The sequence below is a fragment of the Erithacus rubecula genome (assembly GCF_903797595.1).
Source record: "Erithacus rubecula genome assembly, chromosome: 26".
NCBI classification, from domain to species: Eukaryota; Metazoa; Chordata; class Aves; order Passeriformes; family Muscicapidae; genus Erithacus; species Erithacus rubecula.
Window position 1 is genome coordinate 5,169,504 of NC_136678.1, and position 23,165 is coordinate 5,192,668.

The 23,165-nt window shown below is 46.3% G+C and overlaps 2 protein-coding genes across 8 annotated transcripts in view; one reads left to right on the forward strand and one right to left on the reverse strand.

The window, feature by feature from the left end:
• Positions 1 to 833: 833 nt before the first annotated feature.
• Positions 834 to 22,359, reverse strand: LOC306812564 (membrane cofactor protein-like). 7 transcript variants are annotated; one of them, XM_079327289.1, is made up of 14 exons: positions 22,220 to 22,359; positions 21,418 to 21,609; positions 21,146 to 21,242; positions 20,457 to 20,542; positions 19,879 to 20,085; positions 19,179 to 19,361; positions 18,507 to 18,695; positions 18,226 to 18,417; positions 17,936 to 17,962; positions 17,188 to 17,254; positions 3,934 to 4,024; positions 2,973 to 3,134; positions 2,021 to 2,123; positions 834 to 1,104 (listed from the first exon to the last, which is right to left on the reverse strand). In XM_079327289.1, exons 1-14 carry the CDS (start codon positions 22,314 to 22,316, stop codon positions 980 to 982), a joined length of 1,818 nt encoding a protein of 605 aa, XP_079183415.1. In that variant the 5' UTR covers positions 22,317 to 22,359; the 3' UTR covers positions 834 to 979. The 7 variants fall into 7 exon arrangements, with proteins under 7 accessions (XP_079183415.1, XP_079183416.1, XP_079183421.1 ...); XM_079327290.1 differs by lacking the exons at positions 834 to 1,104; positions 2,021 to 2,123 and having other exon boundaries at positions 2,984 to 3,118; XM_079327291.1 differs by lacking the exons at positions 834 to 1,104; positions 2,021 to 2,123 and having other exon boundaries at positions 3,043 to 3,063.
• Positions 3,820 to 23,165, forward strand: part of LOC306812590 (specifically androgen-regulated gene protein) — a 92,555-nt gene continuing 73,209 nt past the window's right edge. Inside the window, exon 1 of the mRNA XM_079327331.1 lies at positions 3,820 to 3,838. The gene's annotated coding sequence lies outside the window, so the exon portion shown is untranslated. The remainder of the gene's footprint in view (positions 3,839 to 23,165) is intronic.

The following is a 23,165-nucleotide window of genomic DNA, read 5'->3' on the forward strand; positions in this document are numbered from 1 at the left end:
ACTGTCTGCTGCTGGCCACTGCCTGCTCTATTCCCTGCTTCTATTCCCTGCCTGCTCCCTGCCCGCAGGAGCGGGGCGGCCGAGTGCCCTCTGACCACTGGCCACTGTCACTGTCTGCTCTACTCCCTGCTCTATTGCCTGCTCTATCCCCTGCTCTATTCCCTGCTCCTATTCCCTGCCTGCTCACTGCCCACTGCCTGCTCACTGTTCACTGCCTGCTCCCTGCCCGCAGGTGTCAGTAAGCGGGGCCAGCACAGACTGTCCTCTGACCACTGCCACTGCTGAGTGCCCACTGCCCAGTCAGTGCCTGCTCCCTGCTCCTATTCCCTGCCTGCCCACTGCCCTTCCCTGCATCTATTCCCTGCCTGCTCCCTGCCTGCTCATGTCAGAGGAGTGGCCGTGCTCCCTATTCCATACCTGCTCCCTGCCCACGGGTGTCAGCTGGAGTGGCCATGAGAGCACAGGGCTGCCCTGTGCCCAGTGCTGCCTGCTCAGAGCTTCCTGCTCCCTATTCCTGCTCCCTGCCCACGGGTGTCAGGGGAGCAGCCATGTGGCTGCCCTCTGCCCACTGCTCCCTGCTCCCTATTCCTGCTCCCTGCCTGAAGGTGTCAAACCTGAATGTTCATCCCAGTACTCTGAGTAACAGCAGCTGCCCCTGCCCTGTTCCCTGCCTGCTTGTGTGTTCCCTGTCTGTTCCCCCTGCTCCCTGCCCATTCCCCAGCCTGCTCTATGGCTGTTCCCTGCCTGCAGCTCCCTGCCTGCTTCCTGCCCAGTCCTGCCCATTCCCTGCCAGCTCCCAGCTCCCTTCCCACCACTCCCTGCCCGCTGCTCGCTCCGTGCCCACCTGGGATCCCGGGTGCCAGTGTCCCTGTGGCAGCAGCAGGACAGGAGCTGCTCCCTGCTCCATGTGCTGGGTGCAGCCCTTCACCCATGGGTGCTCCCAGGTCTCGTTTCGCCGTCCAGTCGTGATGATGACGTGTCAGAGCTGCAGCCCACGGTGCAGGGGAAAGTACTGGGGTTCAGGGCTTTTCTCCTTGCTTCTTTCTCCCTTGTGAGGTGCTGGAATGTTGGCAGCATTGTGGCAGCTTGGGGCAGGGACTGGACCTGGAAATTATATTGTGGGAATAGTTAAAGAAATGAAAACGACTCTTGCCCAAACTCAGCTTTTGTTCACACAAGTGTGAGTTTGCCACAGGCTCAATAACATCACAGAGAGATGAAGAGTGCCCTCAGTGATGGGTCTGAAAGGTTTGCAAAGGAGCAGCAGCGTTAGAAAGCCAGGACAGAAGGATGAGAAGGACTGGTTAAGGATGAATGGGAGACTGAGGGCAGAGAGTGCCTACAGAGAGAGGATGAGGAAGTGAAAGGGAGAACACTTTTCTCTCTTAACCATTTACTATACTATTCTTTCACCTCTCTTCTTAAAGTGACCAGCAATGAAGATGGCAGCTGTGCCTGGAAGTGCTGAGGACACAGCCAGCCTTGAGCTTGGTCCTTCTGGCCGAGGAAGTCTCCTGATTATGCAGTGGAGTGGTAACTTTGCTTTCTCATACAACAGGGAGCATCATTCCAGAGCCCCTCACTGTTGTGAGGCTGACCCCAGTTTCAGGATGTGCTAGCAGGAGTCTTTCATCTCTGTCACTCGCTGGCTGACATCTCCAGCGCCAGGGCTGGTTGTTTAGCAACAACCGCTGGGCTCAGGCAGCACCGTGCCCACGGCTGGGCTGCAGCCTGGCTCTGCAGGGGCTCTGGGAGACAGGGAAGGGCAGGATTTGCACCCTGAAGGGGTTTTGGGGTTTGCTGGTGAAGGCCGCAGGCGCTGCGGGTTTTTGGCGTCCTTTGCGCAGAGCCGCCATTGCCACCGGCAGTGCGGCGCAGGGAGGGAAGAACCCAACAGGCTCTACGTGCCACTCCCCACTTCCTTTGCCTCTTTGCCACCTCCATCTCCCCTCCTTTTCTGCCAGATTCCATAGGGAATTTCAGCTTCTTACTGCAGTCATCCCAACCCCTCCTGACTCACCGAGCCTTCTCTGGCTGTAGCTCCCTCGGAGCCTCCTTGCCTCCCGCAGCGCCAGATCCGCAGAGCAGGGCAGCAACAGCAACAGCAGCCACCACGGGGGTCCCTGCAGCCAGACAGACAGGCATAAATACACAAACACACAGGAGAATAGTCCCAGACAGCTGGGGAGGGGGCTCTGCATGGCCAGGAGCTGTTGTGACGCTGGGTTGTGTGGATGACGGGAGGGCTGAGTCTGTTTTCCTGAGTGTTGGTTGCATGGACAGCTCTTTGTGGTTCTCCCCATCATGGCTGTGGGGTGGAGGAGCCCGTGCTTTGTAAAGCTAGTGCTGTTTCATGGCTTTCAAAGAGGTGCCACTGGCTGCTGGGTGTGTTCAGTGTCTTTGGTTTAATTCCTTTTGCCACCATGTCTTGGCCACAGCGATGGTTTAACTGTGCCTAAACGCAGGGAGGGTAAGGAGACGGATACAAGAGGAGTTATTTCAATGTTAAACTTCAGCTGTAAATCCCATTACTCAGGAATTGAGGTTACTGTCAGCAGGTAAATCTGTTGGACTGGCAGGAAACAAGGCTAAGAAGGGGACATGGCATATTTCTGTAGGACAGCACTGAGTGTGTGCACAGGGGTGGCACTGTCACCGTGAGCTAGGTACCTGCTCCGTGATCCTTCTCTGCACAGTGCCACAAAAGGACTGGGGAAAGCTGTGATTTCTCCCTCCCTCTGACACTCGTGTGTGTGACAGCTGATTCATTTTCCTCTCTCTGGGTTCCCCTGCTCTGGGGAGTGGGGTTTGCTCTGCCTGGGCCTTGGTGCAGCAGCGTGACGCAGCGCTCGGTCCCACGCCGACAAAGCACACGCAGTTTGCTCGGGCGCTGCGACCGCTCGGGGACCGTGGGGTTTGGGGAGGGAAGGGCAGCATTTCACATGCCCAGGATATAAATTGAAAAGCATTACCTCTCCTTGTCTGCTGGTGAGGGAAGGCTCTGTGAGGGACAGCCAGCCATGATCTCCTCCTGCACTTGTTTTGCCGATGGTCATGTTACATCTGTGACGCAGACGAATTTTGCTGTTGGTTCCCGTCGGTGCTTTAGGGAGTGGAGCTGATGGGGGCACAAGCTTGAATATGGTTAGAAACATTCATTTCATGTTGATGTTAAGAGTTCAAAGCCCACCTGAAGGGTCAGGGGTATCAGACCCCCCCCCCCAAAGTGAAGGAATTGGGGTGAGCCCAGCACCCCTGGCCATTCTGCTGCTTGCAGAGCAGGCTCGGAGCCTGCAGCACTGCTGCTGCTGCTGTTCATTTCCATCTTATACAAATACAGCACTGGGCTCTGTGTCAGGAGCTTTCTGATGCTGTGAGAAGCTTAAAGTCTACAAGCAAATGTTTTTCTTTTCTTATTTGGGAACATTCATTAAAATGTCTAAATGCCAAGTGTTCTACCCTCTCTCCTCTGACAAATCTCTCCCAGACCTATCCAGAAAATTCAGTGCTGCTGCGTAGGATTGTTAAAACTTTATCATGGTGTTTTCTTACAGTTTAATAGTGGTATGGCTGGGGGGGAAGAGTAAGCTTTAATTTGGTTAAATACCTGTAATGCTGATGTAAATGGACAAGCATGTAGGCTAGACATAGGAGTTGTCCATACCCTTTTTATCTCTGTATATAGACAAGCCCAGGCTGTGAGGAAAAAAGGGAATTATCCCATTCCCACCCACTCAGACAATTTGGGTGCACAGGCAGCAGTGGAAAAGGCCAAGCTGGAATGTCACAAAATGGTTGCACCAGCACTGAGAGATGCCAGTGCCTGGCAGGGCTCTGGGTGCTGCCTGCTCCAAGGTCATTCCCCTGACCCAGGGGCAGCAACCAGTTGGTTCAGCAACTCCCAATCCACTTCTCTTGCAACTGTGCCCATACCTGAACCTGGAGTGGAGGCTTGAAAATTAACATTACAGCAGCATGGGGGGGGTGCTGAGTCCAAAACTGTAGCTCCAAAAATCCCATGTCTCTGAAAGATTTTAAAATCCGTATCAGTAATTTGGGGTTTTTTTGCTAGCTCCATAAAATTTCCACGAGTACCCTCATCCCCTTTTCCCCCAAGACTTCCTCTGGACTGCTGGGAACAAGGAGTGACATGTATTTAAGGACTCACTGTTCTAGGAAGAAAACCTATGTATAAATTTGCATTTCTGTAGCTCAGGTGGACTCTGCAGGCTCCCCAGAGCCTGCCAAGCCAGGGGTGTCTCTCAGGTGCTTTCATTTCAGGTATCTCAGCTCAGGAGCTGTCTTGTACCCTCCCAGGTTTCCCCATTTTTCCCTGCTGCTCCTTCTTGCCCATCTCACTTGTATTTTCAGTTGTCTCAGGATTTGCTCAGGGCTGGCTCTGCTTGTCTCATCCTCTCAGGCAGCAGAGGAGTGGTTAATGCCTCTGAGTAAAATATTATTGAGTCCCCAAAGTTCAACTTGGGGGCACATTCTGTGGACAGAGAGGGACAGGGGGAGCAGGGCAGGACAAGCAGAGCCCTCCTGCTCCAGAGCTGCCAGCCCTGGGCAGCCTGAGCCTGCTCACCTGAGCCTGCTCACCTGAGCCTGCACCTCCCCATGGTGATCCCTGCACCTCCCCATGGTGATCCCTGCACCTCCCCATGGTGACCCCTGCACCCTCCCCATGGTGATCCCTGCACCCTCCCCATGGTGATCCCTGCACCTCCCCATGGTGATCCCTGCACCCTCCCCATGGTTATCCCTGCACCTTCCCCATGGTGATCCCTGCACCTCCCCATGGTGATCCCTGCACCTCCCCATGGTGATCCCTGTACCCTCCCCATGGTGATCCCTGCACCTTCCCCATGGTTATCCCTGCACCTCCCCATGGTGATCCCTGCACCTCCCCATGGTGATCCCTGCACCCTCCCCATGGTGATCCCTGCACCTCCCCATGGTTATCCCTGCACCTCCCCATGGTTATCCCTGCACCCTCCCCATGGTGATCCCTGCACCCTCCCCATGGTTATCCCTGCACCTTCCCCATGGTTATCCCTGCACCTCCCCATGGTTATCCCTGCACCTCCCCATGGTGATCCCTGCACCTTCCCCATGGTGATCCCTGCACCTCCCCATGGTGATCCCTGCACCCTCCCCATGGTGATCCCTGCTTTCCAAAGGGACAGACCCTGGCTGCCAATCCTGCTGCCAGTGACGACTCCTCTCCTCCAGGGAGGCAGATGTGATGGCTTGTCTGCTAAAAACTGAGCCAACACACTGTGATTCAGCCCTCCAGCTTTCCAAGGAAATTTCTATTTCTGAGTGAGGCTCAGCATTTCAGCTCCCCCCACAAACACTCACAGTGCTCAGGAGTCCAGCAGCAGCCACTGGCTTTGCATTTGGATATCCAGCTCAGATGCTTCTTAAACACTGACAGTGGCTCCTGGGCACATGGTGATATTTTAGGGATGGAATTATGGAAATTCTGGGAGCAGGGACAGACCAGCAGCTCGTGGGCTTGGGGAGTCAGCCAGGGGTGTTTGGTCAGTGCTTTTCTCAAGCTGTTTTGCAGGTGGTGTTAAACTAAAGGCTTGTTTTCAGGTGTCTGGTTTGAAGGCAGGTTATACTTCAGTGAACATCTGGCTGGGTTTGTTTCCTTATGCTCCTCCCTGGCACAGGACATTCTTTTGTCTCTTGAATGACACAAAAGAAAAATATGGCTTCTCTTGCCATTACCTGGAGGAGCTGGAGCAGTGGTGTTGGGGGAACACCATGTTCCTGAACTGACTGTACAAATCACAACAATCATCTCCCTGTGAGAGCTTTCAAGCCCTGCAATCAGTACTTTACATTCTAAAGTGATGCTTAGGTACAGCAGTTAGGAATAGAAAATGGCCTTTCTGGTTGCAGCTGCTTAGGTGGATCATTTGTTTGAGTGGAGTGAGTTTTGCAATGTGCTGCTCACTCAGGCTGTGCAGGATTAAATTTGATGAGTTTTTATTCCCTCTGCCCTTCCCTGACCTCAGCCATGTAAGTGCAGTGCTTTTCTTCCCCTCTGTTTGCCCAGTTTCACCTCAGTGCTCCCTGTGAACTCTGGAGTCCTCCACAGGATCCAGGGATTCAGCAGCTCCTCTCTGAGAGCAAAGCTGGAGGAAAATTGGCTGACTCCAGGCAAGTCAAAGCAACCCAAAATAGGATGGGGAAGCAGAGCACTAAAATCAAAGCACACCTCTAATGGTCACCATGCTAAAACAGACACTGCAGAGTGCCCTGGCACCTTCCCCCTCACAGGAATTGAAATCAGTGACTCAAATCAAGGTCTCACAGTTAAAAGGAACACAAAGCTCCATAGGATTTTACCCCCATCTTGTCCCAGTGGTCAGCCTGCCTTGGGGTTTTGGGGGGTTTCAGACACAGAGGGTCTGGCTTTTAACTCCATTTGGCCTGCACCTGTAAGGCTGCAAGAGCAGGACTGAAGGAATAGGCTACATTCAATTCAGGATTGTAATGTGGAGTTTTTATTGTGGTCTTAATAAAGGAAAAAAAAAAAAAAAAATCTCCCTTATGCTGTAAACTGGTGAAGGAAGTACCTGCCTTTGCTGCCCACAACAACAGTGGCATCTCCAGAGATGCCTCCTAAGCACAAAAATCAATTTTCCAAAGCAGTGCAGCCCCTACTGTGCCTCCCCCAGCCCAACACCAGGTGCTCCAGGCTGAGGGCTGCCTCCCAGTGCAAGTCAGAGCACATTTGTCCACAGCTGACCCACTCAGCACCAGCATTGCACAACAAAGAGAGGCATTTGCAGGCTGCCCACGCCGAGGAGGCTTTTTGTGAAACCTTAGAAGTTCACTCACTTCCATTCCCCTTACAGGTCACCACTTGTACTGTCACACCCCTTGTCCTGCACCTGGCCTTGGGCTGATTCATTCCTTCACTGGGAGGATGATGCATCAAGCTCAGATTCTCAGCATGTAAAACAGGGATTATTTTCTCCAGGGGAGACCAGAGCCTGATGAACCACGAGTTTCACCCCGTGATGTGAAAATGGAGGAAAAAATTCATGATGCACACTGAGATGTGTTTTGCTTTCTGTAAAAACCCTGGAACTGCCTTTTCTATAGAAGGTGCAGTTTGGGAAAAATCAGGTCTGTGATATCCAGGCTTGCCTTGTTCCTGCTCACTGAAGGTCTCAGGGTAGAGAGGAAGTTCCCTTTCAGAGGGAAGGCAGAGATTCCCTTTTTGTCTTTGTGTCCTATGGAATGTATAAAGCAGTGTGAAGTCCATGAAAAGCTTTGAGTTGCTCCTCTGAAAGAAGCTACAGAACAGCACTGCCACTAAAAACACCTGAAAAACCACAGGATGATATTGTACTTTCCCTCCTATTATTTACTGAAAGTCCAGACCACTGTGACCAAGCCAAGGGCAGGTGACAGGGTGACAGTGCAGGGCTGGGATGGAATTCCCAGAGCAGCTGTGGCTGCCCCATCCCTGGCAGTGCCCAAGGCCAGGCTGGACACCCTGGGCCAGGGGAAGGTGTCCCTGCCATGGCAGAAGGGGCACTGGGTGAGCTTTAAGGTCCCTTCCAACCCAAAGCATCCTGTGCTCCTGTTTTCCTGCCCCTGTGCACATTCCCAGCAGAATCAGAGCATCCTGAGCTGCTCCTTCCCCCTGCCCAGACACACTGGGAGCCTTGGAAAGGAGAACACAGACAGGTGAACCCTTCCCAAAACATGCACCTGCACCCTGCCAAGAAGGGCTGACACCTTCTGGGGAGCTTGTGAAGGCAACAGGACAAACTCCAGGTAGCCTGGAGGAGGAGCAGCAGCATCTTAATTATGCTGAAGTGAAACCTGGTTTTATCAAAACTATAAATAATAAATGAGCCATTGGTCTTCATCTGCTGCATGGTATTTCTGGCCAGGCTGGTCTCCTTTGCAGATGTGCAGAGATTTTCAGTCCTTCTAAGTCTCATCCTTTGACACAAGTTCCCATTTTCAGCAGCACAGAATTAAGTGACATTTCCTCCAACTATTTTTCAAAACCCTAATGAAGATTTCTACTGAGGCAAGGAAAAAGCAAAGCAAAGCAAAGCTCACTGTGAGCCTGTTTCTCAGAGCTGCTGCTGTGATTCTGTGATCTGAGCTGCACCTGCCTCTCCTCAGCAGCAGCTCTTGCTGCAGCTTTTCAGGAGTAAATCTCACCTGAAAATAGAGGGTGTCTCATAAATAAGTGTGCCAGCAGGCAGGCACTGGGGAGGGAACCTGCTTTCCTCTTGTCTTTCACCCTGCTGCCCCAGAAAATGGATTTAGAAACGACAGCAAATATCCAGGCACAGGAATCTAGTCCAGTTATTTCCCCTTCCTCCACCCCTCTTTCTTGGAAGGACAAGCTCCTGTGTCTGAGCTTTGCCCCTGCTGCCTGGGAGTGTGCATTAGGACGGAGCAGATTTTTGGATGTGGTTACAACAGGAATACACAGAGTTGCCAAGAACCCAGGGCATCACGAAGTGAAACTGCTGCCTCCAGTTGTGCTTTGTTCCATTTCACAGCGGCCTCTGCTCCAGCACAGGTCAGACACTTATCCAAGGGTTGATAGCTCCTGAATTATGCATGTGTGGAGCAGCTCAGAGGCTTCTCAACACCCCCTCTGCTCTGAGCTCTGGACACTGCAGGTTAAGTGTGCTCAGCCCTGCTGCAGTTCCAGGAACCATCAGCCCCTCATTTTCACACTCTCCTTCCTCAATAACTTCCCCTGAACCATTTACAGTTCCATTTTTGAATGCTCTCCTTTTGTTCTGACCCACACTCAAAGTACTTTCCACCCAATTGATTTTCATTCTGCCTGCAGAATTCAGAAGTTGTCTCACAAAAATCTGCAAGTCCTTGCTCATTTAAAGCCCAGGGACTGCTGTGGAGGAAGTTCCATCAGGACACTCACATTTCTTTTCCCTGTCACAAAAAGCACCTGATCTGTCCTGTACTGTCTGATCAGTGAGTGACAGAAAGCCAGAACTGTCTCTGTCTTGGACAGAATGAGGTTCATAGCCTGGTTTCATCTGCAGTGAAATGAAAAAAGTGTTCCTGCACCTCACAAATTTCCCACACTCACTCCATCAGCAAGAAATAAAACCTTGATCATCACTTGCTGGGAAGAAATGAGTGCATTCCACCTGGCCAGGGCAGGGAACAACACTCACTGCCAGGCTGGGGGGTTTTCCTCACCACATATTTAATTTCTCCTCAGCCATCCACAAGATGCCAAAAAAAAAAAATAAAAAAATATCCATAAAGTAGCTAAGGCCAAGGTAACTGTCTTGCTGTCTAATAAAATGAAATAAATGAATTTTTCTCTAGGTACGGTGGAGATGAAGGATTTTCTCCCTCAGCCTGCAGCCATGCACAAGATGTGTCTTCCTCTGGAAGCTGGTTTCACATGGTGGCTTAGATTTTCCCACTTTGTATCTAGCACCATTTGAAATCAGTGTTCTAGGAGCAAGAATTCCAGCGTGGGAGGAGACCAAGCACCTGCTCACTTCAACAGCATCCTCTGCTCCTCACATCAGCCCCTTTGCCAAAGGGTTTTTTGTAACATCATCTGATTTTTAGACACTTCTCCCACCCCTGTATGCACCCTCCCAAGCCAGGGCCCCAGCAGCACAGCCTGGTGTACTTCTGCTAAATAAACAATGGATATGAGCTCAAGTTGTCCAGAGTAAAGTGATCCACAGGTTGCATGAAAACCAACGTGGTACCTCCTGTACCCTGACAGGCAGAGTGTGTTTGATACCCAAAACCTGGATCAATATTTCATTTACTGCTCAGAGCAAAAGGATTTCCACTCCCTGCTTGGGGACTCCACCACCACAGGATTCTCATCCCACAGCTCTGCAAATACAGAACTTTGACCTCAGCAGTCAAACACAGAAGTGCCTCCAGCAATCCCAGAATCCCAGACTGGTTTGGGCTGGAAGGGACCTTAAAGATCATCCTGGTCCAACCCTCTGCCATGGGCACCATGAAGATGCCACACAGCACACACAGAACCCCCTGAGAACCCCTTCCTTTTTGTAGAATCATTTTCCAGCACACACAGACCCCACTCCTTTTTCCAGAATCATTTTCCAGCACGCACACACAGACCCCACTCCTTTTTCTAGAATCATTCTCCAGCACACACAGACCCCACTCCTTTTTTCCAGAATCATTTTCCACTTTGCTGCTGGTACCTCCTAGTGCATCCCAAGCACTAAAAGAAGCTGAACTCTTTTTTTTTTTTTGCCCTCCCTGATGCCCAGCCATGGAAAAGCTGATCCCTGTGTGGATGAAGGTTTGATCAGAGCACTGAGTAGTCATCTCCAAAGAATGCATAGCTGCCATCTCCAAGAGGATCCTTCTGTGAGCCAGGAAAATGTCTCTTACACAGGCTGACCGATTTCTCTTGGTGTTCAGAGTCTCAGTTTTTGTCTAGCACCATTTGAAATCGGTTATGATGTAGGGGGAAAAGCAACAGCAATGGGAAACTTCCTTCCCTCACCCCCCCAAGCCACAAACAAACCCCAGCAGAGCACAGCCTGGCTCCCAAACACTGCTCTGCTGTTCTCTGACCTCCAGTTCCCCCCACAGGCTGAACATCCTGCACAAAAGGAGGACACTCAGCATCTCCTCCAAGTGAGGGTGGGATGCTGCCAGACACAGAGAAACATCTCTTCAAACATAACTCAGCTTCTTCAACTGGAGCAAGCCAGGCCCTGGCTGTGACCACACAGCCACCCACCCTCCTGACCACCTCTACTCCATGTGCTGTTTGTTTGCCTTAACCTGTTCTTTACACAGATATTTTTATTTTTTTTTCTCCTTTGAAATAAAATTGTGTGCTCTATGTTCCTGGGCTCTGTCTCAGGTAGAGAGATCACCTGATTCCCTGCTGGACAACACCTAAGTGCTGCAAGTCTCTTCATTTCAGCCCCCAGCTCCATTTTCACCACCCTCAGAAATATTCAGATAATCAGAATGGTTTGGCTTGGAAGGGACCTTAAAATCATCTAATTCCAACCCCTGCCAGGGTTTATTTTATACTGATTTTATTGAGAACCCACCAGTCACTGTCACTTCACATTATTTAACCCTAAACCAGGCAGCTCTGGACCTGTTTAGTTGCTCCCACTGCTCCTGTTACCAGCAGATGGCAACAACACATTTTTATTCCAAGCAGCTTTTCCCTTAGCACAGAGCTCACGTCCCTTTAATTATCAGTTCCAGACTCCAAAATGAAATAATTCATGCAGCACTGAGTTTTAGAAAAGCAGCACAGGACTCATGACAATTAGGGCAAATTAATTTGTAGTGTTGAAGTCAGATGAATAGAACCACAGAGCAGAATCCCAGAATGGTTTGGGTTGGAAGAGACCTTAAAGATCATCCCATTCCACACCCATGGGCAGGGACACTTTCCTCTGGAAACTCTTCTTATCCCATCAATGCTCACTGCAAACCTGTGCAGGCTGGCATCATTTCCACACCAATTCATCCTGAGAAACAACCACAATCTGGAAATACAGCATAATGAAATGATTTTCTCTATTCCACCCTCTGAACTGCACACATGAAGTTCAGTCCATTTCAAGTGTGAAATTCACACAATTCCTAAATCCACAGTGAAGCCACCAGAGCTGCATTCCCTAAGGATTGAATTTGTCACACACTGGACAAAAGTGCCAAAAATACCCTCTGGGCTTTGCCTCAAGTGTTCCACCACAACAGCCCCACGATAAACTTCCTCTTCTCCATCAACTTTTCACCATTTTTTTCAGGCAAGATTTTGGAGGTTCTGGGAATTCTCTGCAAATGTAAAAGAAAACCCCAAAAGGCACTGAGCAAACTAAAACCCATCACTGAGGAACTTCTGTGCACAAACTGCAAACCTCAATCTCAGCAGTTTCCACCTGATGTTTGGGGACATGAAAAAATCACCTGGATAACAATGGGAAAAGAGCTGCTCAGCACAGTGATGAATGAAAGACAAACACTTACTGCTAAATAATTTAACATTTTTATTTGGAATATTACAAATCATCTCTAATCTTTACATCCAAGCAAGAAGAATAAAAACAGGGCCACTTTGTACAGTGATTTCACTTCCCAGTTAAGAACATTCCAGTGTATTTCAGCACATTGCAGATGCCACAAAAAGCAAGCTCAGCTCCTGACCATCACCACACACAGCCCCAGTCACACATCCCAGTGTTTTACAAACATCTCTCAAACTGAGCCATCAGCCAGGCCACCAACAGCAAATCCTCCTTTCTAAGAAGCACAGCCTGTTATGAACTCCAACAATACAACAGCTGGGATTGTCCCAAAAAGCCCCAAACAGCTCAGTGCCACTCCAACAAGCTGCTGATGACAGGGGGAGCAGTGCCAAGCAGCCACAGACAAGCCAGAGCAGTTTCAATGTTGCCTCAGGCATCTCAAGTGAGACTATTTGGGTTTTCTGTGAAAAATCAGAAGCTGCCTGAATGCTGAGAGTGAGACTTGTGAAGCTAAAACCTCTTCTAGTTAAGATTTGGGGTTTGCTGAGCAATTAGATGTAGCAGTGAGTCTAAACTAGTGGGACAATCTGAATCTGGACTAAAACATTTGATGGACAAGCAGCAAACAAGAGACCTGACCACATCTCACACAACTGAACTGATTTGGCTTTACTTTCACATGATAAGTGAGTGACAGGGAAAAGTTTCTACTTCTAAACAGCAATTTGATGCTAAATGCAGATTTTCAGAGCTTGATTTAACATCCCAGTCTGCAGCCAGAGTTAGAAATGTGGAGTATGTGAGTTTAAGTGAAGCACAAGGCAGGTGGATCACACAGCACCCACTCCTATCCTTGAAAGCAACAGAAGATCTCCAAAAATGACATCAAAGCTCACTAAAATCAAGCACCCTAAGGAACTTCCACTGTGCTCATGACAGGACACAGCCACCACTGAGCTCTCAGCAGTTCCTTTAATTAGGGACCTCCTGTCAACAGCCAGGGGATGCCTTTGCTACAGAATCCTTCAGTTTTCAGTTCCAACAAATCCACTGCAGTCTTAGAGAAATTATAGCAAAGAATCAGAATATATATATATATGTGGCTTTTGTCCTTCTCAGAAGCAAAGGAAAAGCTCTAAATGTCTGATTTCAAGGCACAGTTTAATTCTTTGTATATACAGCAACCAACTTTGGCAGACAAAGAGGTAGAGTATATAAGATCTTAATTGTGATAGTTTCCAAAAAGACATTGCCTTAAATGGCACCAGATTCTTCAGGGAATGAGCAACAACACACAGAACCATTTACACCACCTCAAGTGCAAAAAGGGATGGGAAGGACAAGCAGGTTTGAGTGAGCAGAGAGAGAGAGGAGAATCTGTAAGCAAAGAGGTGGCACTGAAGGCAGCAGCAGCTGGCACTGGGACAGTGACATTGCAGCACTCCCCCAGACTCTGGCATGCTACAGGTGCTGCCTCTCCCCCAGCCCAGCAGCACAGGAGGGGCTCAGAAGGCAGAGCAGGATCTGTCTGTGTTATCTGAATGCACACACTGATCCTGTCACACACCTCCAGATCAGCAGCACAGCAAGACACAGCACAAGGGACTCATGGGCAGCAAGTCACTGCAAGGACAATCAATCATTGCCAGCTCTGACAGGGATTTTCCTTTCAAACCAGGACAACCTCCCACCCCAAAAAGGTCACTCATGCTTTATACATCTTATATTCAGCAGAACTGGGGGTGCTGTCACGTTTCCTACAAACAGAAAAACAAGGCAGATCAGAGGTGTTACATGGCAAGAGGTTTTACATTTACACTGAGAGCACATCCTTGGTTTCATTAAAGCTGAGTGAAGTCACAAACTGGGTCATTCTTCAGCCTCTCTTTAGCCAGCAGCTGCTGGACTGAGGAGATTTGAGTTTCATTCAGCTGCTGAACTCTCAGGAATGACCCAAAAGCAGCATCCAAAGGGATCATTTCAAGTGATGATTGATATTACCAAAAACTGACACCAGAACAGTCACAGGATTCCCATAACTCCACCAGCTGCCCCCTGGAATTCCTTTTAATTGTGTTTAGTAGATATTTTCTAACTAAAATGAAATATTAGTTTGTGTGGATTTTGATTCTGCAGTCCAACTAACAGCAACTTTACAGCACTTAAACACACAAGAACTAAAATTCACAATGAAGTTTTTACATGCCCCAAGTTCTTGAGTAACTCCTGGTTTGCTTTAACAAAAAAACAACCCACACCAAACCTCAGTGCTATTATTCCAAGTCTCTGAGGATTCCATAAGAAAAACCTCCAGAATTAACAGTGTTCTGACACAGCAGTAATTTCCTTTATCATGTGTAAAGGTAAGATTGTAATGAAGAATCCAATTCTACCTCCTGATTCCTTTTTCTATAATGAAGAATCCAATTCTACCTCCTGATTCCTTTTTCTATAATGAAGAATCCAATTCTACCTCCTGATTCCTTTTTCTATAATGAAGAATCCAATTCTACCTCCTGATTCCTTTTTCTATCCAAAAAATAAGCCAAATTCACCCAAAGAACAGATCCTATCTTAGAAACATCTTTCTTCAGTGTGAAGATGATATTCCTTCATCTACACATTACTTTGGAATAAACTCCAAGCTTAATCTTCATATAAAAACTCACCAAAAATACTGAGAATTCTCTTGTCCTTTACAAGTCAATAAAATCAAGACTATGCACATGAGAAGACTTTTGCATTAAGCTGGATAAGAGAACCCATCACCTCAGAATTTGGGCAATGGAGAAAAGCAACAAAAAAAAACAACAAAAAAAAAAGAAAATGCTGGCTTAAAAAAAGTATTTGTAGTTCCAGCAATAACAAAATACTGGCAAGGAAGTGAAACTGAGCTGTCCTGTGTGCAGAATGCTGTGCTCAAACTAATTTGAAGAGGTAAATTTTGGAACCTACAACACTCATCAGATGCATCTGACTGCACTGAGCATCAGGTTAAAATGCAGGAGAGCTCAGCAGCAATTGGATCTTGAGCCTTTTCAGGGCTACAGAATTCTGAATTTGAAAAAGAAATCACCTTTTCATAAGAAGGTTTCAAAAGATCTTGTTAGTCCTTTCATTTATGCTCTTTCTAGAAAGCAAAAAAAAAAAATGCAGAAGAATCAATAATTCAGATGTGATCTGGGTTTTTCTGAAGGGATGCACAGTTGCCTTTAGAGTTTTAGTGTCCAAAAGTGGTTTCCAGCTTCTGCTTAGAAGGGGTTAAATTATGAGCTAAGAAAAGTAACTCACAACTGGGATGGGTGCAGAAATTCTTCTGAGTATTGCAGGCAATACTCATTCTTCAAACACAACACCAAGAAATGTGATTTATAATCATTGGCAGCTCTTACTGACACTGCTAAATGATAATTCTTTATGCATTTATTATATATATAAAATAAATAATATATATATAATAAATAATAATAGGATATTTATGAGTATATAAATACATATATATATTTATATAATTTATAGGAATATATATATATTCCTGTCCTCCCAATATGAATGAAAGGTTAGAATATTCTTTCCTAGAGGAAGCCAAGGCTCCCAGCTAGATGGATTCCACACTCCTGAAATTCCAAGCAAACCACAATAAAAAAAAATAAAAAAAAAGACACTTAAGCTGCATTGCAAAAAGTCCAAATGAAGTGGAAAATTATACCTTTTCATTAATTCATTTGTGCAGTTTCTTCCATCTCAGCTGGGACATTAGCTTTTAAAATACAAATTTCCTTGCAACTCTCATCAACTGTGTACGAGCTGAACAGCAGAAGGGGAGAAAGGTCTGATTGAATCCATCCAAGGGCATTTTAAACACACAAGAAAGAGGAAAAGATTTGGAAAAAAAGAAAGATTTGCTCTCATTTGGAGGCTACAAACCAGCAAGGATCAGGGGCTGGAAGCACAACAGCTCACAAAGGCTCAGCTGCATCAGGAACTCAGCACTGAACAGGAGATGGAGGCCTCAAGAAAAGGAGATTAAATCAGGATTTTGAGACAAGAAAGAGCTGAAGAGTCAGATGCTCACAGAGAGAGGGAGATGAAGGGAAGCACTGGGCACAAAAAGGCTTTTCATGCTGTCAGATATTCAGCAATGTCACATTCTGTAATTTTTGATGCTGCTGCTTTAGATCCCTCCTGCTTTTTACCCCCTGAGAAGTGTCTCCATGGATGGAGGCAGCAAGTGCTGCCCTGAACTGCAGCTTTTCTCTCCAGGCCCTTGGGTTGACACTGTTTAAAAGTTTAAGGCAAAATTTCCCTGCTTACAAACCACCTGCAGGGCTCTCCCAAGTCCTCTGGGTATTACAAATATGGAATGTTCCCTCTGCTTGGCTTTATTTAAAACATCCTTTCCTTTGTTTCATGTAGTCCAGGTAAATCCCAATAGATTTTGGAAAAAGACAACATGGTTTGGATGAGATTTTGATGCTGACATTCCCTGTGTACCAGCTAACCTGCTCTGCACTGCCAAGGTGTTTTGTATTTTATAAAATATTTCTCTGATAAAAAGGGTTTTTTTTTTCAGAAGATAAAAATCAGACATCACAGCAAAAAGCAATGCACAAAGAGGAATTTCAGTCTCCTGCCCCTCCATGAAAAACCACACATGAACCTCAGTTGTTCTGAAGGTTTAAAACACCCCACATATCTCATTAAATTGCTTATGCACAAATCTAATATTTTACAGTTGATTTTGCAAATTTTTAACACAGGGACATCAACACTGGGGCTGCAGGAGGAGAAGAAAAACCTGAAAATATCCTGGCAGTACAAACCCACCCAACCAAGACTCCCCCTGGCTTTAGGAGATGAAGTGACATGTTTGAGGCAGGTGGACACTGCCAAACACAAGCTTAAAAACAGGGTTTTCCTTCCTTGAAATTAGTGCAAGGGTTAATTAGCAGCTTAGCTGAACAGCAGATCCAAAAATCCCAAATCAAATTCATGGTTAGGGTTTAGTTTCCATCAGCTGCTGGGAGGAGCTGACATCAAAATCAGATATTTGAAAAAAGGAAGGGCACACAAAGCTCAGGAAATTCAAACATCAGCACAGCTTGGGTTCAGTCATTTGGAAATTTGCAGTATGAAGAAAAAAAGGAAGTTTACTCACCCATTCTGTGAGAAGAATTTCTTGTAGATCCAGAATGCTGCCAGGAACATCACAATGACCACAACCACTTTAGGAAGAATTAAATTAAAAAGAAAAAAAAAATAAAAATCTTAGAGTGATAAAGATCATCTCCAGCTCACAAAAAAAAGCATCAGAAATTTTACAGAAATAGCCTTGTTTTCATTTACAGGTCTATCCCACCTCTACCCCCCAAAACCCAAATTATTTTTGGAATGAGCCATGTAAATAAAACATTTGATTCTTTACTCAAAACTCTGCAAGATAGTTCAGCTCAGAACCAGGGACCACCAAGATGGCAGAACCCCAGCAGCTCAGAAACACTAAAAAAGGAATGACAAAGCCCCAGTGTTACTTTTTACAACTTTATACAAATTATTTTTTACAACTTTATACAAATTACTTTTTGCAAGTTTAAACAAATTACTTTTATGAGTTTAAACAAATCAGGATAAAAGCAAGGATAGAGGAGGGACTGAACACTTCTGTTCACTGGTAAACCCAAACTCTTTGCAAATTGCCTTTGAAATGTGATTTCACCACTTGAGAAAATATACATTTCATACTAAATTCAGCTGGAATAGACAAGCAATCTCTTTTTTTTAATCATGCAGCTTTAACCAAAACTCCAAAATCACCCTGCTGCAATCCCAGGTGATTGGAATCAAAAATGGATTTTCACATAAAAAATAAAATGTGGGGTTTTTTTAAGGTTTTAGAAAATACTTACAACAGATGATGGCTATAATATATCCACCTAAAAACAGAAGGAATCAGTATCACAAGAGGAACACAGGTGTATATTACTCAAACATTATTAATAAAATATTCACAGAGCTATTTCAACTACTTCTATCAGCAACCTAAATTGAAACATTCATTTCACTCAGAACATGAATATTTGAATTCATTTTATCAAACCCTAATTTTCACATCAAAATAAAGCAGGAAGCTGCATGAAATGATTTCTCCTGACTATGAAAGGATTGTTCTGGGTGTATTTTGGCAGTCCACACTTACTGAGCTGGCAGGTTGGCACTGCAGGCTCCCACTGGTTGTTGCCAATGTATTGGATCTGAGCCTGCCCATGCAAGGTGTACCCTGAGTAACATTCAATGGTGATGAAATCCCCCACAGAGTAGGAGGGTTTTTGTCCAGTTGTCACCATCCCATGACTGATGATTGGTGTGGAACCAGAACCTTCAGACCCACCTGGAAAAAAAAAAAAAAAAAAAAAAAAAAAAATGTATTGTGACATCAGGCATTTAAAATTTGTCAGTGTGCTGCTGATTTTTACTCACAGGTACAGGATTGTAAGCCAGCCCAGGTGCCCTGTCCCTCACAGGTCACTGGCACCTTTCCAGAGCCACCAGGCAAGGAGCAGCCAGCATTGCACCTCAGCTCCACAGACTCTCCCTTCCCATAGGAAGCTTTGCTTGGAACCAGGAGCCCATTGGGGATCTCTGGGGCAGGACAAGTATCTGCAGTGACTAAAAGAGAAATTGAAAACAAATTTAGTGAGAATCAAGTTTACTTCAGAACTCAGTAACTCATTCCACAATGAGTTGCTTTCATGTAAGAAAAACAGCTCAGCACCTGGCAGAAGTTTAAATTTATCCCAATTTTAAGTACAAATATTCCCTTTAGATAATTTAAACATCACTGTAGGTATTTATTAATCCCATAATGTGGCAGCTCAGAAATCCACACTGGTTCATTATTTCTCTGAGCTCTGGAAGAATTTCTAGAAAGTAGAAGCTGAAGAGCTGCATAAAAAAACTACACACAAAGAGTTCAGCTACTCCAGAAAGATATTACAGCTTTCCTCACTGTCCATATTCCTAATTTTCTGCACCAAGTGTTTTTTTCTGCATTCCACCCCATGAAATCACTAGAACACCATGATGCTCTATTTTAGCTGTAACTCTTTCAACACACAAGAAAAAAAAAGGGAATTTTACAGAAAGTCTTACTTTTCTCACAAGTTGGTAATGGAGGAACCCAGCTGCTATTTTCTTCACAGGTAATTACCTCTGCTCCAACCAGAAAATAGCCTGGAAAACACTCAAATACAACTGAGTTCTTGTAAGTGTAGGAATATGCAGATCCAGATTTTTTTCTCCCATTTTCAACTCTGGGGTCTTCACATTTGACCACTGAAAGAGGCAAAGCATTGGTTAACACAAATATTTGTTAATGAACAAAACCAAAGTTTGAAAACATTTGTTAACACTAACATTGCACCAAAGACTTTTCCCAACATGCCAATTTCTCCAAGTTGTTTTGGAGAAATGTAGTGAAAACATTGATTCCTGCATTTCCACAGTGGCTGTGTTTTCATGAAAATAATTCTTTCTTAGCTTTTTACAATTCCTAATCCATCCCCCACATCCTTGCCCTTGGCACAATTCTTCTGCAGGATTTTCTCTATTCCTTCACTGTGGCCTTGTCACTTCTACCAACAAGACACACACACAGGCATTTTTCAAGTTTTAAAATTTAAATTTCAATTTCACTGTGTCACAACCCATCAATATCCACCGTGCTGATGTCACCTCCACTGCAACCAAACTTTGTACCAGGGAATAGCAACAAAACCCATTAACCCCACCCTGCTTCCAATAAAAAAAATAATCCAGACACTGCAATAAACGAAAAAAAAACCTCAATAACCTCGACATTGTGGAGGTGGCCCACTCCAAACTCCATTGGAATTTTCATCAGCTGTGCAGTGGATGGTGCTTGGGCCAATGAGGGAGAAAGGATCAGAGCCCTGGGGCACAGCCAGGCACCTGTAGGTCACTGAGCTCTGGTACACGTAGCTCTCACTCTCCTCATACTCCCCATTGGCTATTTTGGGAGGTGGCTCACAAGGAATCTCTGTAAATAAAACCCAAAAAAATTGGTCAGGTTGGTTTGGATGTGTTAGCTGGTTCAGCTCAAAGAGCAAGATTTGATTTTTTAAATCATTTCATTGAAAAGTTGGCACAGCTACTTAAAGTCGTGTTATGGATTTTCCACTTCAACTTTTCCACTTCAACAAGAGGTTATTTTAATTATGAGATAATTAGCACAAAAATATTTTTCAGTGGTCGTTCCTCAGGCACAACCCAAGTAGTTAAGAACAAAAATCATCCCTGTTTTCCCATCATTTTTCATACTGGGATGTTGGTGGCACAGCAGTCTGTCAATGAAATATCCCACTCTGAATGGAAAATGAAAGACAGCAGTAATTAAAGTAATTTACTCACTTTCACAGTAAGGTAAAAATCCACTCCAGTCAACCACCCCACCCTTGAGGGTACAGGAAATCTCTTCATTACCCTGTATCCTGTACCTAAACAGGTTAAAAATTTGAAGAAGTGAAACTTAAATTTCTCATTTCTCCAACAAGCAACAAAAAAAAATGTTCTTATAATTAATTCTGTTCTGTTATTATAACACACCAAGGTTTTGTTGTAATGAGAATCTTGTTTATTTTGCTGACAGTCTCACTTTTAAAACAAAACAGAAACAAGAGAGATCACTAAGGAACTGTGAAAGTCTCACCATTTTCAGAAATGCCCTCTAATATTAAAGTCCTAAAATGACTAATATTCAAGGAAAAAGAGGAAAAACCTCCTTGGTGTTTTTGACTTAATTATTCAATAATGAAGGATGATGAATATATATTTACTCCCTATGCCACAAGAGCATTAAAAGAAGTCACTGGAGGTAACACTTCAGTTCTGAAGAATCTCACTAAAAAGCTAAGGGTTGATGCAAAGTGTAATTAAACCAGGAAATCAAATTAAATTGAGCTGTAATTTCATTTGCTACAGGTAGAATTCAGATTTTAGGTCAGAACTGGAATAGAAAACTTGGGTTTGGGTCAAATCTGATGTAAACATTAAAAAAAAAAACTAGAAAAAGGATTCATTAACTTCAGCAAAACACTTACCCTTCTCTACAAGAAAATGTCAGCGTTGAACCCAACGAAAGATCTGTTGCATCAAAATAACCATTTTCCAAGTCTCCTGGGTATTTACAGCTTTTCGCTGGGGAAAGAGGGGAAAAAGAACATTTAAAAAAAAAAATCTACATTTTTGTACTTATATAAAAAGACAAAATCTTCAGCACTTAGGGCTCTTACCCACACCACTTGCAAACTGTTAAATCGCAGTGGGAAGAAGAGGTACAAAAAAAAAAAAATATATATATATATAAATTTACCTTTACAAAAAACACCTTTGGGTGACCATTGCAAATCATCACCACACGTCCAGGTCAGCGATGCCCCCGGCACTTTGGTGTAACCCGGGCGGCAGGTGAAGGAAATTCGGCTCCCGACGGGGAAATTCTGCATTTCCCGGGAGGCGGCATCGAGCTCCGCGTACTGCAGCCGCTCCGGCGGGGGACACTCGTCTGCAGGGCAGGGAAAAGGAAAAAAAAAACATCTTAGCAACGAGCAGAGAAACACCCCGAGGTGTAACAGCACGGGAGATACAGCAACTCAAGGGGTTTGAGGATTTATTTATGGATTTTCAGTTTTTGATGTAGGTTTTAACTGAGAGCAGCTCGTGTTAGTCAGTGTTTCCTCAAGTTCTTTAGTCATCCTACCCAAACAATGCACTTCCTTCCAGATCTAGTTTTGGTTTGTTTGCATTTTTTTTTCTGTAGTTGAATACACGGCTTAAAACAAACAAGGCGGCCCCACTCTCTGAGCTCATTGCCCTTTCTTAGGGAAAAAGGAAAATGGGGTTAAGGGACAGAAAGGGAGTGTAAGAGCAGCTCCAGGCCGGGCAGTGCCCCGAGGCTCCTGCCGAGCCCAGCAGCGCCAGGGCTCCGCGATTCCAACCCGCCCGCCCCAGCGCGGCCCCGGGGCCATTTCCTTCCTGCCTCCCCCTCACGGCCGCGGGCGCCTCAGCACCGCGGGGAGACGCCACCGGCACCATCCTCATCCCGGCCGCGGCCCGGAGCGCCCCTTCCCCACCAGCACCGCCCGCAGCAGTAAAGAACAAGCGGCGCTGCTCACCCTGAGCCCGGGCTCCGCCGAGCTGCCACAGCAGCAGCACCGACACCGACACCGACACCGAGAGCAGCGGCAGCAGCGGCACCGGGAGCTGCCCCATCCCCGCAGCGGGGCCGCGGCTGCGGCCGCTCCGCTCCCTCCCGGCGGCAGGCGCAGCGCGGGGCCGGGTGCGCATGCGCGGCCCGCCCCGCCCGGCCCGCCCTCAGCGCGGCGCCGCCATGGCCGCGCCCGCCCTCAGCGGCGGGGGGACACCCTGGGGACACTTTGGGGACACTTTGGGGACACTCAGTGACACTCAGTGACACTCCGCGGCCAGCTCGAGCACTGCGGGCAGTGCCGCTGTCACACTGCGCGGTTTGCTCGGTGTCCCCGGCGCGGCCGCTGTGTTGTGGTGATTTCCACGCTAATGACGCAATCCCTGCCGAGTCCAACGCATGCTCTGTCTGATCCCAAAATGTGGTTTATTAACGGGATAATAATCGGTGTTCGGCTGAGGAATACACAGTCCGTGGGTGTTCTCAGCACCTTGATTTACTTCATCCTTAAAACAAGTTTATTCGGAGATGCCCTTGGCTAAGGGATGCTCCTGCTTGCTCCGCTCATCCTTTTTTACGGGTTAGAATTGAAAGTATACAAAGATCTTCCACCAAAGAACGCCCTGATTTAGAGTAATCTTAACATACTTCAAATTTTGCAACAGCCTCAGTGCATTACAGCGCTGAGGAGATGGATCCCTTTCCAGGGCAGCTCAAGGAAAGAGGAAAAAATCAAAAGTTTATTGACTTGTGCAGCTCCTGCACTTTGAACACCGGCAGTGATTAATTAAAAATAACAGCCAGCTCAGAATGGACCCCCCTGTACAGGAAGTTAAATCTCATACGTGGTGGAGCAGCATTAAAATAGAACAGCCAAAAAAAAAATTTAAAAATATATATATATATTTTGAGTC